The sequence below is a fragment of the Schistocerca gregaria genome, unplaced genomic scaffold (assembly GCF_023897955.1).
Source record: "Schistocerca gregaria isolate iqSchGreg1 unplaced genomic scaffold, iqSchGreg1.2 ptg000867l, whole genome shotgun sequence".
Lineage (NCBI taxonomy): Eukaryota > Metazoa > Arthropoda > Insecta > Orthoptera > Acrididae > Schistocerca > Schistocerca gregaria.
Window position 1 is genome coordinate 89,453 of NW_026062229.1, and position 16,723 is coordinate 106,175.

At 48.8% G+C, this 16,723-nt stretch overlaps 5 protein-coding genes across 6 annotated transcripts; 3 read left to right on the forward strand and 2 right to left on the reverse strand.

Moving 5' to 3' along the window:
- Window positions 1-132: 132 nt before the first annotated feature.
- Window positions 133-3,915, reverse strand: LOC126323768 (transforming growth factor-beta receptor-associated protein 1-like). Its single transcript, XM_049994767.1, has 4 exons — window positions 3,799-3,915; window positions 3,488-3,668; window positions 3,132-3,306; window positions 133-2,926 (listed from the first exon to the last, which is right to left on the reverse strand). The coding sequence occupies exons 1-4, from the start codon at window positions 3,890-3,892 to the stop codon at window positions 815-817; spliced, it is 2,562 nt and encodes an 853-aa protein (XP_049850724.1). The 5' UTR covers window positions 3,893-3,915; the 3' UTR covers window positions 133-814.
- LOC126323767 (uncharacterized) lies at window positions 3,144-7,500 on the forward strand. 2 transcript variants are annotated; one of them, XM_049994765.1, is made up of 6 exons: window positions 3,144-3,200; window positions 3,526-3,688; window positions 3,819-3,851; window positions 3,973-4,198; window positions 4,279-4,436; window positions 4,500-7,500. In XM_049994765.1, exons 4-6 carry the CDS (start codon window positions 3,981-3,983, stop codon window positions 7,274-7,276), a joined length of 3,153 nt encoding a protein of 1,050 aa, XP_049850722.1. In that variant the 5' UTR covers window positions 3,144-3,200; window positions 3,526-3,688; window positions 3,819-3,851; window positions 3,973-3,980; the 3' UTR covers window positions 7,277-7,500. The 2 variants fall into 2 exon arrangements, with proteins under 2 accessions (XP_049850722.1, XP_049850723.1); XM_049994766.1 differs by having other exon boundaries at window positions 3,162-3,200; window positions 3,814-3,851; window positions 4,500-7,494.
- A 157-nt stretch (window positions 7,501-7,657) lies between these two features.
- Window positions 7,658-11,613, forward strand: LOC126323770 (uncharacterized). Its single transcript, XM_049994768.1, has 4 exons — window positions 7,658-7,998; window positions 8,234-8,334; window positions 8,487-8,637; window positions 8,721-11,613. The coding sequence occupies exons 1-4, from the start codon at window positions 7,885-7,887 to the stop codon at window positions 11,565-11,567; spliced, it is 3,213 nt and encodes a 1,070-aa protein (XP_049850725.1). The 5' UTR covers window positions 7,658-7,884; the 3' UTR covers window positions 11,568-11,613.
- A 513-nt stretch (window positions 11,614-12,126) lies between these two features.
- On the forward strand, window positions 12,127-13,005 carry LOC126323745 (uncharacterized). The gene is made up of 5 exons (XM_049994744.1): window positions 12,127-12,252; window positions 12,329-12,411; window positions 12,494-12,527; window positions 12,590-12,631; window positions 12,712-13,005. Exons 1-5 carry the CDS (start codon window positions 12,180-12,182, stop codon window positions 12,945-12,947), a joined length of 468 nt encoding a protein of 155 aa, XP_049850701.1. The 5' UTR covers window positions 12,127-12,179; the 3' UTR covers window positions 12,948-13,005.
- Window positions 13,006-13,322: 317 nt separating this feature from the next.
- On the reverse strand, window positions 13,323-16,277 carry LOC126323720 (kinesin-like protein KIF3A). Its single transcript, XM_049994711.1, has one exon. The coding sequence runs from the start codon at window positions 16,248-16,250 to the stop codon at window positions 13,323-13,325; it is 2,928 nt and encodes a 975-aa protein (XP_049850668.1). The 5' UTR covers window positions 16,251-16,277.
- Window positions 16,278-16,723: the final 446 nt, after the last annotated feature.

Below are 16,723 nucleotides of genomic sequence, written 5' to 3' on the forward strand. Positions count from 1 at the left end.
TTTGGAGCATGCGGAGAATTTGTTCTACTTCGCCTGTCAGACGTGCCCCTACAGTTTAGCCATTGAAAAAAAAATGTACAAAAAACTGCCCATAACCCAAAAGAAAACAGTTGAAATCGAAAGAGAAAAGAATTGGGAAAAAGTCGACTCAATGGGTATGGCCTCTTTTATGTCGGTTCAAACGCGCCACGTCGCGCTGCATCGGACCCATCAATTAGGAAATGTTCTGATTTTTTTTTTTGACATGCAGCCAAGTGTCCGCGTTGCGGTCAGACAAAGGCCTATTACTACGAACTGCAGACTCGATCTGCGGACGAACCTATGACCATTTTTTACAAGTGTTTCGACCCGGATTGTGCCCACCAATGGAAAGAGTAAAGTAAATAAATATTTATATGCGGCTTGTAGTAGCCCGAGACTGGCCGATCTATTTCAAGATGTAGGGGCCCGATTAGAAAAAAACGCTCTCGAGAACGTCATAGATAGAGTCAATTTTTAAGACACCACAGCGTGTGACAGGTTTTAAAAAATGCTGCTGGTCAACACCACTTGCATCAGGGCAATGCTAGGTGCGCCGTTGTTTTCTTCCCTAAAGTACCAAAGCAGGCGCCGTCGAGATTTCGAAGTTTACCTAACCGAAACCCATCTAGGTCATCGATGGCTCGGCTTTAGACAACATGAAAGCGCTAACGGACTAAAAAATGCCAAAAAACCAGAGTAGTTCGAATAGACTTACAGGGGTGAGGGAAACTGGGTCGTATTGTCTGGCACCTTTCGCTCACTTCTGGGGTCTCTTTATCTTATTCAATACAGATCAGCTGTTTTTTAGACAGCTAAAATGAATCAACGCCGTCGCACGATGCAAAGCGAATATTTTCTCGTTGATCCTTTTTTTGCAAACCTGGCACAGGGTATCATTTGTTAAGAGAATAGACTTTGCTGTCATTTGCATCTTTTTCATTTTAGTATAAAAGTTTTGGTATGCCTCTAACTGGGAAATAACAGACAAATGCCTTGATTCACTCGACACCAGCCTGATCAACTTCATCATGTGCGCGTGCAGATGTCTGACGCTGATAGTCGATGGAAGCATCGAGAGGGCGTTAGTTAATTTTACTTTGGTAAAGTACTTGTCCAGTATGGCAAAAGAAGCAGTTGGAACGGCCAATCCCTCTTCTGTGTGCAAGACCAGTTTAAACAGAAGTGAAAATAAACCTTCGCCAGCCTCTTTTTCGTATCGACAGCAGTACTCTTCGGCTCTGTTGATATCCCTCAAGTACACAACAATTGTTTCTAAAGCCTTCTCGTGATTCTTTACTTTTTCCCAAAGAGAGGCTTTTTCGTGATACAGAGGAAATCCCTGCATTCGATTTATCAAATTCAGCTTGTTGTACATATTTTTTGTACCGATCAGCTTGAGTAACTTTCTTCGATAAATCGAAAGATTCTCTACTGCAGTCTCCGCCAGGTCATCTCCGTAGACACTTGAAGCCAAGATGCAATCTAGGTAAAAATTGGCCAAGTATGTCTCTGGCTCTTCCTCGTCTACGCTGCAATCAAACACCAGCCACTCTAAGTAATGCTCAAGCAGTGTTTCGCACTTCAGTTTAGAAATACAATTCAAGACCGAATCGAAAGGCAAACGAGACGGACGACGTCGCGACGTGAGGACGCGAAGCAATTTATCCTCTCCTTTAGAAAGAATCCATTCCGCGTATTTCTGAACAACCTCTATGTCATCAAGCGTTTCGAGGAGCGATATCGCCTCTTCCAATCCGTTCGAGGGCAACGAGCGGTCCGTCTTTTTCCCAGTATTTATGTCGAACCAGATTTGCAACGTGCGGTCGTAAAGCTTTTGATAACGATAAACCAATGCCAACGGACCCCACATTTCCTTTTCGGTACAATATTTTGCCAGCTCTTCAACTGGTAGACTATCCTCCGGAAAAGTCTTCAGACACTCCCAAACGTCGCCTTCTGAACCCTTTAGCGATACAGATAAGAGGAAAATCGCAGTGAAAATAGTTGCCCTGCTCGAGGGATCCACACCGGGCTTCGAGACGCTCGATATAAGGAAACTCCTCACGAAGCCAAAAACCTCTTTTAAGCATTCCTCGATCTTCGGCTGGCTCGTATGATGGCTTTTTATGAGATCGTATATGTGCATTGATGCCTGGGAACTGGCAGGAGGTTCCAACATCAACATGGGAAAGCTGGTTTCCAAAAGAGCGGTTGGCAGCAAAGAAGATTTTTCAAAATTCTCGAACGCTTTTTTAAAATCGAGTGATTTCAGATATTGCCAACCAGCGCTCAGGTTCAGCTGCAGACTTAGCTCCTGGTCCGACCTGCCACACCTATTTCCGAGAGTCGCCAGATGGATCCCTTCGTCGATAAACCCCGCGTGAACCAGGTCCTCCGCTTGAATGGACAGGTCGTAGGCTGTATGCATAAGTATAGACGTATCAGTAACTACAAGAAAAAATGGATTCGAAGAGCATATTGAAAAACCGGGCACCAGTCGCTCGGCCTGGTTGCAAGCTGTCAACAAGTGAATTCTTTGTATAAGACGCCAGGAAATAGCAGAATGTATCTCTAATAACTTCCTATCGTCGTGAAGAGAGATGACGTAAGGATAGTCTGTCAAAATGTCGTTGGGCGGAGAATCCCATTTCAAAGGTATTTCGTAAGTTTGAACCTTCTTCGAACCCACAGTGTCATATACTGGCACCAAAAGACCGGTCTGATCCTGCTTCAACAGCATCTGTGTGGGCGACAACCGTCGAATCAACGGAGTCGTCGTAAACGCTGCAACTAGAAAGAATTGATTTAGGGTGAGGTCAAAAAGAAAATACTCTTTTTTGAAGCCCAAATACAAAACATTGTTCGACCAGGCTATTTCTAACACCGGAGACAACAGCGGAATTTCCTTAAATGTACAACGCCAAAGAAACAATACGGCAAAAGGTCAGCAAAAATCGAAAATAACGGCTACAACACAAACATCCAGGAGCTCGTGGGACACGTTCAGGCTGCGCGCCCCGTTTCGCCGCCTCGAAGGCCTCTCTGTAAAACGAGGGCGTCATCTTTCTGAGAAAATTATAATTAAAAAAAGATAAAAATAAGTTTCGTGCCTTGAGCAAATTAAATTTTCCTACATATTCATATAGGAGCAAACGTCTTTCTCGTTGTATGCAGATTCGGTAAGTCATGTCTTCGCCAGAGTATATACAAATTTTAGAAACATTTTTGCACTTTGGAGCAGAAACAGTCGGCTCCAAAGACAAGGAATTCCAAGTATTCAGGCATCTATCTTTTAGCAGTAAAGCACTATTAGCACCGAGTTCGATTCAAAAAAAAGCTCAGCCTAGAAGGACCAAAATTTAACAAATTGCCTTTCATATTCCTTGAAAGTGTTCTGCATCATTTGTGTGGTCATCTATATATAAAGCTCTCCACGCTGATCATCAGACTAATCCCCTTCTTATACCTACCACATATTGAAAACAAAATTCCTACCTCTCCTAGTATTGCAAGTTCTGTAATAGCCTTTTTTTTGTCAACAACTATGGATTGGATACGCTGGGATTCTAGAATTTTGCTGTCCGCATTCCAAAACAGCATATAGAGCACTATTCTTCCCGTGGAGGTGCCAATATACAACAGCTTTTCTAAAAACGCAAAAGATCCGGTGCGTCAACTAATGCTTTTTAGATATAGATATGTGTATATGCATGTGTATATACGAACAGGTGTCGTCTACGACTCACAATAACCCGCTATTTGGTGTTTTGGGCATACCCTTTTCTAAACTAGTACAGGTAACAGAGGCCGTAATTTTTTCATCTGATGTGGTAAGCAAAAGGTTTTCAGTGTATATATTTAGGCCCGACATATTGTATTGACAAACGGCCTTGTGATTGTGTCATTTTTGAAGTCTAAAAAAAAATATATTTAATTGACGTGTTTACAAAGTCGAATCAATGCACATTCAAATGCCCTCCTTTGAATCAAAAAAAAAATTCCAAGCCCAAGTTTCGGATGCTGTCCACAGTGGTGACAACAGTGATAGCAGCGACCTCGCAGAACCCCTCAAACTGCCCTACAAAAATAGTTTTGAACATACGTTTGAAAACTTTCATCTGATTAAACAAGAAAATTCAGTGTACAGCAAGATATATCGATTTGGACCATTCAGTTGGTATGATGAAGCTTCCATAACAATGTTTAGATTATTGCGGTCATCAGTTGGGATCCGTACTAATTGCCCTTTATTGACAGGAGATTGATATTATTTCCACAAGGGAACACAGAAGAACAAGATTTATCGCTATATTTAGATGTTGCTGATGCCGATGAATTACTACCGGGATGGAGAAGAGAGGTAACTTTCAAGTTTACACTTGTAAATGTTGATGAATCGAGGAACATGACGTTTTGTATGGCGCGACTGCTATTTCAGTATTTTTGTCGATCGAAGCCCTGACCAAATTTTTTTGCAGCTGGTACACACATATTTCGGATAGAGGAGAGGGACCGGGGATTTGCGAATATTATGGGGCATAAATATCCTATTTACATGAAAGAATCAGAGGGCTATCTCGTCAACGATGCCCTAACATTTAGAATAACATTTGAAGTAGAAAAGATTTGGGACGCTGGCACGTTCGACGGTCATTCTAGTTTTTTGAATACTATAGACTATAATGCAAAGATAGAAACGGGTTTTGTTGGCCTTCGAAACCAGGGAGCAACCTGCTATCTTAATTCGTTCCTTCAGAGTCTCTTTCACTTACCGTACTTTCGCTCTGCTGTGTACGCTATCCCGACTGATTCAACTAACCCCACAATACCGTACGCATTGCAGCTACTGTTTTGGGATTTGGAGACTAGTAACAAGCCCGTTTTCACGACTGAATTGACTAAAAGCTTTGGTTGGAAGAGCGAGCAGTTGTTGATGCAGCACGACATACAAGAGCTTGCACGCCTTTTAGAAGAGAGCCTAGAAGACCGCATGAAGGGGACGCCGGTCGAAGGCACTATTGAAAAACTTTTCCGAGGACAAATGCAGAGCTGTGTTAGGTGCACAGACATCGATTTTTGGTCCCTTAAGGACGAGGTGTTTTACGATCTCAGCTTAAATATTCATAAATGTCTCTATGAGTCTATAGATAAGTTCACAGAAGTCGAAAAATTGGAGGGCCCGAACCGATGGAAGCCCAATGATACATTGGGTCTGCAGACGGCCAATAAGTGGATTAAATTCAAGACGCTTCCGCCTATTCTTCATTTGCATCTCAAGCGCTTCAATTTCGATTGGAACTTGCAGGCGTACGTGAAAGACAATTCGAAGTTAGTTTTTCCGCCGGAGCTGGATTTATCTCCGTATATGGTTTCGGAAAACCCAAACCAGTCTGAGACCCTCTATGCCTTGTACGGTGTCCTCGTTCATTCGGGTGGAATGGATGGTGGACATTACTATGCGTTTCTTCGCCCGTACATTAAGTCTCAGTGGTACTGCTTCGATGATTCCTTGGTGAAGGGAGTGGACGAGAGCGAGGCCATTGACGACAACTTTGGCGGCAACCAAATCCAATATATCAGATGGCAGGACGGACGCTCAGCACCAGTTGCCAGCGAGAAGTTCAGATCTGCTTATATGCTTATCTACGTTCGTAAGTCAGATCAGAGTTGGATTTTTGATTCTAACAAAAAGTTTCATTCTACGTTTTTGGAAAACATGAAAATGAAGAGCCGGCTGGATGTGGAAAATGATACGTGGTTCAGAGTGTTTACAGGTTCCGAGTTTGCAGAACACTTCGGGATAGGATTGGCCTACATCAACAGACAGGGAAAGCGAACCAAGCTCAAAAAGGGCGTACCGCTTAGTCAGCTGATTAACAAGATTGAAAAAAACATCAGTTTACAGAAAGTTCATAGATTGTGGAAGGTCCAGCTCTGCGAAGACAAGCGACACGTGATTCTCAAAGAGCCTTTTTCGAGTTCTGAATTGAGTCAGAGCATGGAGGTTTTGCAGGGCTCTGACTCGACTTTTCCTGCAGACGTACTAGTGTATGCAGAAAGTGCCGTGATGGAGTTTGAAAAGCAAATGACGATTAGCGAGGAGTTTTGCGATATGGAAATGAACAAGTCGAGCGTTTTGGTTTTTTTTAAAATTTACAATCCCAAAAATCAGCGTCTCGATTATATTAAGAGAGTCTATATGAAGAGCGCTAGCAAGTCCGACGTTTTGACGAAAGCGACGCAGATTACGATGAACGCATTTAGTTATTTTTGTGGCAGCATCATTGTTTGGCAAGAAACCGCGACTGGTCTTGAGAGAGTGTCCAAGCAAGATTTATCGCCTGTCAAAAATGGAAGTTTGTTTTTGATTGAACAGGATGATTATCAAAGGCTCAGCGCTGTCTCCTCACCGATTTGCAGACTTTATTCCTTGACTGAGGCTACCTTTAAGTCCAAGGAAGACCCGTTGTCAGACCCGATTGTTTTGTGTTTCCAGAAGTACGTTTCTTACAAGGATCTCGTCAAGAAGCTCTGCGCTACGCTGGGGTGCAAGGAGGATGAGCTGAGCGTTTATCCTGCGGACTGCCATTCGGGTGCGCTACAGCCGAGCCACACCAAAATAGACATGCAGAACAAAGTATTCTTTTACAAATTGTCGAATAGTTCTGAAGGCAACGATGAGGTAGAAGTGAGCTTTTTTTGGAGGCCAGATCGTCAAATCGTTCCTCTGGGTCCTTATTCCGTTCGTCTGAGACCGGATGCAGATGTAGGTACATTGCTTGAAGCCGTCGAAGGTGGCGCTGCTATAGGGAACTTCTCAACGAACGCAGAGATATGTCTGCTTGCCAAGACTCGCAACGAGCTCTGCGTGTGTCCAAGAGATATGCCTGTATCGTCTATCGGAAGTTCAGTCGAGCTGGTTGTGGCTCCCTCACTCAAACAAGCGCCCAATACTAAAATTGTGACGATACAATTTGTCAAAAATGTACCGCCCGAAACAAATGTGGGCCTGCCCATTTTTTTTGAATTGTTTGAAAAAGAAGACGTATCCAGTATCATCAAACGTGCATCAGAGACTTACATCTTGCCTGATGACTATGAATTGTCAAGCATAGCCCTGTTCTCCTCTGCTTCTTCGACGCTTGGCCAAAGTGATGAATTGGATGTGCACCGACTGGACAAATCCTCGTTCCCTCTCTTGTTTTGTCTGACTAGTAAGAGTGATTCGAAGAGCGACGCGAACTTGAACGTGTAAAAAAGCGCCGGGTGCGTATACATGAGCGGCCGGGTGGAGCCGGCGGATTGGTGTTGAAGTTCAGTAATCGAGAGTGTCATCCTGTCTGTGTCCAGCGCGGGCCGTTAGACGGGCGGTTGAATGCCTCCTCCGTTCAACAAATACACAAGTTTATGAGGTGATTATGTACCCTTGAAAAAATATTTTTGGAAAAGCGTTTGCGCTATCCTCGTGTACACGTCAAATAGGTTTTTTTATTCTTTCGTGCACCTGACTGAGTGTTTTTCATGCCTTTTGGGCGTGCGTGTCTCGGAGAGGCACTTCGACACACGGGGAGGTCTCTGGTCGCGAGCAAAATTTTGCACGACGCGGCCCTTTTTTTTCCGCGAATTTTATTTCTCCATTGGCCGCCTCGTTGATGGGTCCGACTGAGTTGTAGTGATCGAGGTTCTATTGCGGTTTATGGTTCTTCGGCGTTTGAAAGTGCGAGCGTTTGCGCCGGGGCGTGCATATACTCGGACGCTGTTGTGTACTCGAAGATCTCATTTTCGTCGCGGTCAATTTTGGTTTGGTGGTCTTTTTATTTCGTGTCTTGTCGGCATCGCCTACACGTCCTTTCGCTAGGTATCATGACAGATGGGCGTCATGGGAGCTCTGTGGAAGAGAGCTTGGACTGCCCGCTCTGTCTAGAGCCCCTTGACGACACAGAAAGGGGCTTCAAGCCGTGTCCCTGCGGGTATCAGGTGCGTATCGGGGAGGAGGGTAGAGTCGAGGGGGTCGACGGCATTGGCTTGGCTGCTGAGCGAGATCGCGCTGGGGCGAGGCCGGGGAGAGGGGGACCCGCGTTGGCCCGATTGTCTCCGATTGCTGGTGGCGAATTTTTTCGGCGTTTTGTCAGTGGCGTTGGCTCGTCTCGGCTGGATTTCCTTCTAGCGCACTTGGTTGACCAATAGAGTTATAAATGCGGCTGTCTTTTAGATGTGCACGTTTTGTTGGGATCGAGTGAGTTCCGACAAGTGCCCTGCATGTAGGCGTGGCTACAATCCTGACTCATACGCGTGGATAGAGGTTTCTCGTTTGTACGCATCAGCGCGACTGGTCCTGTGAGTGTTGGTACATCAATGGCCTTACTGAGGTTTTGCGCGGCGGCGCGCGTGGGATTTGGTGGCTGCGTCTGTATTTGTGCGTTTTTTAAAAGATTTTAACGTTCGCTTTTTTGCCCGCGGAGCAGACCGCGTTCAGGGGAAAAAAAGGGGCACAAGAGCAAGGTGACGGACGCGTCAGCGGCGTTCAAGTCGAAGAAGTCCCTGTTCAACATAAGAGTTATACAGCGCAATTTGGTATACGTCAAGAACCTGGCGCTGGAGATTGCGAAGGAAGAGGTATTTTGGGGGGGGTTTTGGAGTCCGCAGACGGAGGCGACGCGTGTGTAGTGTGTACTCACCTCTTTTTTTAAAAAAAAAAGATATTAAAACAGCAAGAATATTTTGGCCAGTATGGCAAGATTATAAAGATGGTGATTAATCGATCGCATGTTTACCAGGGTGCGAGCGTATCGTGTTATGTGACATACTCGACGCCGGAGGAGGCATGTTTGTGCATAAGGTCGATAGATGGGTTTGAGCTCAGACAGAGGAAGTTGCGCGCGTCATTTGGCACGACGAAGTACTGTTCTTATTTTTTGCGAAACAAGACTTGCACGAATTCGGATTGCATGTATTTGCATTCCATGAGTGAGAAAGAGGATAACTTTACGAAGGAGGACATGCAGGTGGGGAAACACTTACTCAGAGTCCCGTCTTTTGTCCCGTTGAGTCAGACGGATCCTGGTTACGTGCAGTCGATTCGTAGCGGGTTTCCGCCGCCGAGGGCGGTTGTGCAGCCTCAGCGTTTGGAGTCCCGGGAGGATGGCGACGCGGGGGCGGACGAGTCTTCGCGGATTGCGACTGGGTTCCACTTGGAAGAGGGTCAGTGTCACGCTCACTCGCGCGATTTGACAGGATCGAACAGAGTCAAGAGCGCGGCTGCGCAGAGGGGCGTGGCGGGCTTTAAGAGTGCTGGTCACTTGGCGGCTTCGGAGGGGTTCTTTGCAGTGAGAGCTCGAAGTTGTTCTAAATCTAAAGTTGTCAGAGGCTTCAAGAAATATGTACCGAGGTCGACAAGACACGAGGGAAACGCCAACGTCCCAGCCGGGCGCGAGACTGGCCAGGCGCAAGACTGCGGTCGTCACCGAATATCGGACGACAGCGAAGACAACAGCATGTCGGCATTCGGCCTTCCTGACGCGGAGGAGTGCAGTACAGATTCTGCCGCGTCACCCGTTGACAGGTTCGCGCAACACTTCTCTCAGTCGAGGGCGGCGAACGGTCGTCCCCCCTTGTTGGCCAGGGTGAGGAGCGACCTCAGGGACGAGTTTAGAGTTGATCTCAGGGGCGGCCTCGCGGATGATCACAGGGTTGACCTGAAGGGAGACCTCGGGGTCGAGTCCAAGGGAGACCGCTCGTCTCGGTCCAGGTCGAGCCCCCTGCTCGAGGGTGATTCACCCGTTGAGGCAAGGAGCGAACGAGCGCTGCTCTCGAGTCCGGAGCACCTGCTGGTCGACTGCGCGAGAAACCCCGCCGAGGCGAGTGTCGGACAGGCGGACGGCAAAAAGTCCGCGTACCCCTCTTTCGCGTCGATGCCCACTGGTGTGTGGCAATCCTTTGCGGGTGGAACCTTGTACGACGACTGGACTCGAGCGCCGAGAGGGGAGGACTTGTTTCAAGGCGTCGACGTTATCCAGAACTGCGCCTTTGGACGCGGTCCCATGTGTTTTGAATCTGAGTCCTACTTAGCCGACAGCGGCATTCGGCTCGAAAACAGAGGTTTGGCTTGTGAAGAATACGGCTATTATCCGGTGGCGGCGGGCGCCAATTTTCAGCAAAAATCAGATTTTGACAGGTACGACTCTCGCCCACCCTCTTATTTCTACTCCCAGTTCGACGACAAGCCTCCATTTGGTCTGGATGGCACGCTACACTGCGCTGGCGACTTCAATTTCCAAACCAGACTCGACGCCGCCTCCGCTCGCGAATTGCCGAAGCTCGTCGACCAAACCTGCCTGGCGCCGCCTCGTCAAGATACAGATGACTCGTCTTCCGTCCTCATCTCCGACGCCTATCCCTCGGAACGCCTCGTACACGTTCACAGCCAGAACTACGTCTGCAATGAACACTCCATTGTGGTCGACGACCTAAACCTGTCAGCCATGCAAGTCCCGGTCCCACGGCCTCTGGCGCCTAGACTTACCTTCTGTCCAGACCCCGCCGCCCTACCCGCGGACTCCAACCCAACACATCACCGCGTTGTAAATTCAGACTCTACGCCGTGGCCGAACGAATCCCTTCCCTCCAACTCCACCTCATACTCTAACACACACAACCGAGCTCCCCCTTCAGGCAACCACCAACTGCATGGCACGTTCTCGCCCACAAACACAACCTCTAACTCACCGCCCTACGAGCACTCCTGCTACGGCAAGCAGGCAAACCCATTCTCCCCCCCTGTCATCGGGCACGACGAACACTGCTCAAATCAAAAACACACAACTACACACACAAACCCGCCCAAGTTCCTCCGTAACGGCGGGCGACCCGTCGGCACTGAATACGAAGCACCCCGCTATCCGCCTCTCCCACCTTCCACCCTTCGCCAAAACCCAGACTCAACCACCCTAGACCCAGGGGGTGGTAGTCACCCATCACCCCCCCCCTCCGAACCTACCCCTCCAAACCCTACTAACGACATTCCCAGGCCGCACCGTGAGCTCTTCCCTCCAAACGGCATCGGCACTGCCCAAGAGGGCGACTCGACCCTCTCTCCCTCCATCAACGACCTAACACACATCTCAGACCACCGCGTCACCCTCTGCGCTCCTTCCCTCTCCTCCACCACTGCTCCACCTCACCCAGCCCTCTTCGACCACCACCGCTCCTCTCAACAATTCCATCAAAAAAAAATCGCCCAACCGCCCAACCTCTACCTGTCCCAGCTCCGCTGGCCTCTCAACAAAACCCCCTCAGAATCCGTCGCTCCTCCCCCCACCCCCGATCCTCACCCAAAACCGTCCCCCACCCACCCGTCCATCTTTCACCCCCTCTCAAACGGGCACCCCCTCTCTCAACACAACATCTGGTCAACCCCGTCCATAGACGACAAACACGACTCCCGCGACCCGTTCTCGCCCATCAACCAACCACCTGGTCAATTCATCCTCTACTCCCTCGGCCAGAACCGCACGCTCTCTCACCACCTGTCACCTAACAACCCATAACCCTGACATACACACACATGTATATGTACACAACACATACACGCATAACCCACCAAACATTCTTTTTTTATTTTTTTTTTGCGCCGGAACACCACGAGCCAAGCAAGCTGCTGCTACTGTCGAACCGCCCTCTCCCTTCAACTCTAACGCCCCCTACGGTAGAAAGAGGCCAGCCCTCATCCTCTCCCCCCCCTCCTCACGCTCTTCCTCCTGTCCCCTGACCCGCGCTGCAACAACCCAGCTCCTCAATGCAACGCGTTCAAACGTACGCTTCTGCTTGGCGCCTAGAAACTCAGCGCTGTTTTTGTACCTTTTCTAGAACTGCTCTGAACGAGACGCACTCATCGGCAAGACACCATGCACACCCCTTTCAACGCCTTCCACGGCTTCCCAGGGGACCCGTCTCGCTTCCACGCTGTAGAAAAACCATCCCTCACCCTCTCTCATCGCAAACCCCAGCTCTCAAGTTCGAGCTAAATGCTGGGCACGAAAATGACATCGGAACAAAATTTGCAAGTTTCAAATAAATTTTTTTTTACTCCATTTTTAATCTCGTTACGCTCAATTAAGTCTGACAAGGATTGGCTCAAAGTACATCTGGGCGATAGCAACATGGCAACAACGATACCTAACTACTCGTACTTCTTTGGCCTGATGGGCGCTGCAACCTCTCTAGTTTTCTCTTGTACATATTCCTATCAGATACCGCGCGCTTCTTCCCTCTCTCCCCTTTTTTACTGACAATGGGCCTTCTCACAAAGGCCTTGGGTCGGCATACGGAACCTGCAAGTCTGGCGTGGGTGTCGTCTCTGTGGGCGTGATGAGACCCGACTTAGTCATGAAGGTTCGCCCGCAAAAAAGACGTGCCCCCTGAAACTCCCCAACTCAGCTCTGACCCTAAACCATCCTCTTTCCTCGCTGAAAAGGCAATCATCCCGTGCGTCATGGCTGGTATCATCGGTATGTCGCTACAAAAAAAAAAAAAACGCACGAAGAAACGCAAGTCTGACGCTTTTCCTTAGGTCTCTACGGACTTGTCGTTGCCATCTACATAGCATTTAACAGTACGCAAATTCGACCGCTGCAAACGATGGGTCTATATTTTTTTTTCCCTGCTCTCGCAACTGACCAATCCGAAAACCAGTCAATCCAACTGAATACAGCGCCTTCAAAGGATTCTCCCACCTCGCCGCAGGGCTATCTGTAGGGCTTTCCGGATTGGGTGCAGGCATGTCTATTGGCATTGTGGGAGACGCCGGGGTGAGAGCGTACTCTCAACAGCCAAAACTGTTCATCGCCCTGATGTTAATCCTGATTTTCTCCGAGGCATTGGGACTCTATGGACTTATTGTAGGCATCGTTCTAGTAATCAAAAGCTAACCGACAACCATCACGTAAACATACATTTCACACACTTAATATAGCCTGTGTATATCGTGCGCAATCAACCATAATTTTTTTTTTTCGTATACGCAATCAACCATAAACTGCTCTTCTGTGTGTATAACGTGATCCAGTACATGCGTGCCAATCGGCCATGAAACTCATATGCGCACGATCAAGGCACCGCGTGTAAAATCACGAAATACTTTTGTTCTCATGGACCTCTTTTACGCACTCGATCGCAAATTCTCTCTAGTGCACATCTTTTTATGTGTCAAATTCTCTCACGCACGATCCTTATACTCAGAAAACATTTTTATGTAGCTGCTTTTTTTTGCGCAATCGTGAAATTATATATATATATATACAAACCTACATCCATGTCGTGCAGCCCTTTTTGCTCTGACTTTCGACCCCCGGCGAAAATGACCTCTTTCGTCGATTGGTAATGTCAGACATGCACCTCGCAAACCCAACACCTCTTTGACTGCTCTCGCCTCCCTCGCTATATCCCGCGTCCATGCGCTCGTTTGTACATGAAAAAGGTCCGTCGCCAGCCACGCTCACACTCCCATCAGGCTGTCCCCGAGAATGATTCTTTCCTTCCTCAAAAACCAAATCGTCGCACGAACCTTTCTCATCGCTGCTGTCCGGGCAATCCCCTTCAGAACCCCTCTGTGAGCCGCTATCTTGACTTGCGTCGTCCCCATCGTTCCCATCACCCTGACACTTCCACGGCTCAAAATCTGTCCTCAAACTGTCAATGACGTGCTCCGTATTCTCGCAAGGCCTTTTCCTCTTTGTCAGCTGATTGAGCACCTCGGTCCTCCCGCCCATCATCTCCTCCGCCTCACACTCCAAACCGCCGGTCACCTGCTTTCTCTGCCCCAGCCTTTCAAGAACGGCCTCCAACAACGGCGCCATCTTCTTTCCACGCGTAACCGGACGATCCGCATTCGACTCCGTCGTGTCAGCAACTCTGACGTCACCCAATTCACCCACCGCCACGCGCTCCAATAAATCGGTGTACATCCCAATCCGTTCGTCACTCAACTCGCTTTCGCATGTCGCCACCTCATCCGTCACCCGTTCAATGTCACTCTTCACCTCTCCCAAATTGACAAATTTCTTCGAGAAATTGCTCACCGCCTCGTCGACACCCTGATCCCTACCCCCCACCTCAGCGCGCATCGTCTCCTTCTCCTTCTTGATTCGGCATACCTCAGATTGCAGTTCCACAATCACCCGGTGATGCTTCAATAAAGTCTTCTCCAACACCTGTAACAACGAACCTGTCAAATCTGTCAAACCTGCCAACGACCCCTCCCCACATCTCCCCACCACCTTCGCCAACTCGTCCTCGTCCTCAGATCTCTCAACCTCCGCTGCACCCACCGCTCCACATTTCAACCTCTCGCTCTGATACTCCGCCTTCAACTTCTCAATGTAATCCTTTAAACCGCTATTCTCCTCACTCAGTCTGTCTATCTGCTGCTCCATCGTCAGCACTATCGCAAGCGTGCTCTTCTCGCTCCTCCGAATTGCCTCCATGTCCTCGGTCTGCTCGTCACACCTCGTCTTCAGTGCCCTCACCTCCTCTTCGTGCTTCGCCCTCATCGCCTTCATCTCCTTCTCGTGCTCGACCTCATGGCGTCTCATCATTTCAACCAACTTCCCTAGCTGGTCCCTAGATACGTCCCAATCTCGCTCCAACATCGCCATACTGTCCCTCATCGCACTCAATTCCTCTCCTGCACGGCATTTGTACTCCTCCAACTCCATCTCTAACGCCATTCTCTCGCCTCTTTTCCACTCCTCCAGCCCACTCACCCCACACCCCCCCTCCTCACCCTTGCACAAACACTCGATCAAACGATGCTTCTCCCCTATCAACCTCTCCACCTCCGATGCCAACCTTCCCTGCAACTCCCTCAACCTCCCCAACTCCTGACTCTCTTCCGAACACACCTCAACGTATTGGTCCAACACCTCCCTCAGCTCCATATTCTCTATCGCCAACCTCGTCACCTGCGGATGGTGATCCAACTGGTACTTCAAGTACCCAATCTGCTTCTCCAAATTCCTCAACTCTTCTCCGTACAACTCCTCCTTGTAAGCGCTACCACCCTCATATTCGAGTATTCGCCTCGTCCTATCCTCGCTAAGCTCGAGACAGCACTCCAACACCCTAAAATAAAGCTTTTGCCTCAAACACAATAACTGCATGTCCTCAATCTTCTCATAACACCTTATTTGCTCCGCCTTCATCTTCTCCTCTCTCTGGCGCATGTCCCTCAACGACGCCTCTAATTTCACTATCTGGCACCCTTCAGAAGAACTTGCCTCCACCCCCTCCCTCAACCCCTCCCCCACCGCACCCTCAGCACCTCCAGACCGGTGCTCGACCGACGACGGCACCTCCCTCCTCGCCGACTTCCTAACCACCTCCTGTTGTCGACCCACCGATCTCAACACGTTCTCGTTAATGCTCGCCCTGTTCCTTATGAACTTGGCACGCTGGGCAAACTTCAGCGTCGACAACGACTCCTCGTAACTCCTCATGTGAGGATCTATCGTCACAATAATGCTCGTCTTAGAATTTCCCCCCAATGAGTTCTTGAGCAAAAATGTCAACTTCGAATCTCGATAATGAACGTAATTGCTCCCTCCTTGCGCCAACGACCTAATGACTCTCCCCAGCGTCGTAAGAGACTGGTTGATCACGCTAGCCTCCTTTAGACGCAAACTCGTTGCCTCAGTGCTCTTCTGCCTCTCAGACCCCGCCAAATCCACCAAGTGAAGACTAGCGTACCTCCGAACCTTCATCCCACCCTCCTTCAGTATCTTGCCCTCCACGTACAACGTAAACACTGTGTGGGACCTCGAGCTCTGGTCGTTGGCTGCCGTCCGAGCAACATGACGTCTCTGCGCGCCATAAGAAAGCAACTCTTCAACGTCTTCTTCAGAATCAATAGCGACCTCCTTTAAATGTTCCACGTAGACATCTCGCTTCAGGTCCTCTCGAATAAATAAATTCTTCGCCTGGCGGTCGGATGCCAGCAAGTCCTTGATCTTCTCCTGGTAAATTTCAAGATAACTGCATTTGCACGAATATTCATTCTTGCTCTGAGCTATTTTCGCGAACAAATATTCAATTACTCTAAAGACCAACCCCCTCTCTTCACTTCTCATCTTCTCAGACCCAGCACGCCCACCGTAAATCGTGTAAGTCTTCCCGGATCCAGTCTGTCCGTACGCAAAAATGCAGCCGTGGTAGCCATCCAGGCAAGACCTGACCATCGGCTTGCCAACCTGCTCAAAGATAACCTCCTGACTCGCACCTCCATCTCCCACGTAGTCGAACTTAAACGTGTTCGGCGAAGGGTCGGCCAGCACCGTGTCGCGAGGCGTCCTGTCTGTTCCATTGCACGCGTTGTTCGCTCCTACCGCCGCTCTCGAAGATATGGTGACAGTCGTTGGACTAGAGACTCTCGCACACACTTGCTCGTTTCTCTCCGGAAGCAGGCGAACGTAAACCTTTATGTTGTCGCCTTGAATCGGACTGCAATTTTCTACGCAGATATGTGTAAGCGTAAAACGCCAAAAAAAGTCGCGGGGCTCTAACCGGATCCTTAGGCCCTCCACAAGGCGCAGAGCCACGCACCCATATTATTCAGACGCGAGAAGCACGCGGCATTAATTCAGAGACAAACAATGCCTGCCGCCAACGCATGAAAATCCTTATTTCACCGTGAAATACGGCAAAAAAACTG

Excerpts from the sequence above, each read along its gene's own strand:
- LOC126323768 (XM_049994767.1), bottom strand. The coding sequence starts at position 3,892 with ATGTCGGGCCTAAATATATACACTGAAAACCTTTTGCTTACCACATCA. Across the intron at positions 3,307-3,487 it reads TTGTTTTCAATATGTGGTAG|ATGCCTGAATACTTGGAATT; the intron begins GTATAAGAAGGG and ends GCTAAAAGATAG. Across the intron at positions 2,927-3,131 it reads GAAAATTTAATTTGCTCAAG|GAAATTCCGCTGTTGTCTCC; the intron begins GCACGAAACTTA and ends TGTACATTTAAG.
- LOC126323767 (XM_049994765.1), top strand. The coding sequence starts at position 3,981 with ATGCACATTCAAATGCCCTCCTTTGAATCAAAAAAAAAATTCCAAGCC. Across the intron at positions 4,199-4,278 it reads CGATTTGGACCATTCAGTTG|GAGATTGATATTATTTCCAC; the intron begins GTATGATGAAGC and ends CTTTATTGACAG. Across the intron at positions 4,437-4,499 it reads ATCGAGGAACATGACGTTTT|CTGGTACACACATATTTCGG; the intron begins GTATGGCGCGAC and ends ATTTTTTTGCAG.
- LOC126323770 (XM_049994768.1), top strand. The coding sequence starts at position 7,885 with ATGACAGATGGGCGTCATGGGAGCTCTGTGGAAGAGAGCTTGGACTGC. Across the intron at positions 7,999-8,233 it reads CGTGTCCCTGCGGGTATCAG|ATGTGCACGTTTTGTTGGGA; the intron begins GTGCGTATCGGG and ends GCTGTCTTTTAG. Across the intron at positions 8,638-8,720 it reads TGGAGATTGCGAAGGAAGAG|ATATTAAAACAGCAAGAATA; the intron begins GTATTTTGGGGG and ends TAAAAAAAAAAG.
- LOC126323745 (XM_049994744.1), top strand. The coding sequence starts at position 12,180 with ATGGCAACAACGATACCTAACTACTCGTACTTCTTTGGCCTGATGGGC. Across the intron at positions 12,253-12,328 it reads AACCTCTCTAGTTTTCTCTT|GCCTTGGGTCGGCATACGGA; the intron begins GTACATATTCCT and ends CTTCTCACAAAG. Across the intron at positions 12,528-12,589 it reads CGTCATGGCTGGTATCATCG|GTCTCTACGGACTTGTCGTT; the intron begins GTATGTCGCTAC and ends GCTTTTCCTTAG.
- LOC126323720 (XM_049994711.1), bottom strand. The coding sequence starts at position 16,250 with ATGGTCAGGTCTTGCCTGGATGGCTACCACGGCTGCATTTTTGCGTAC.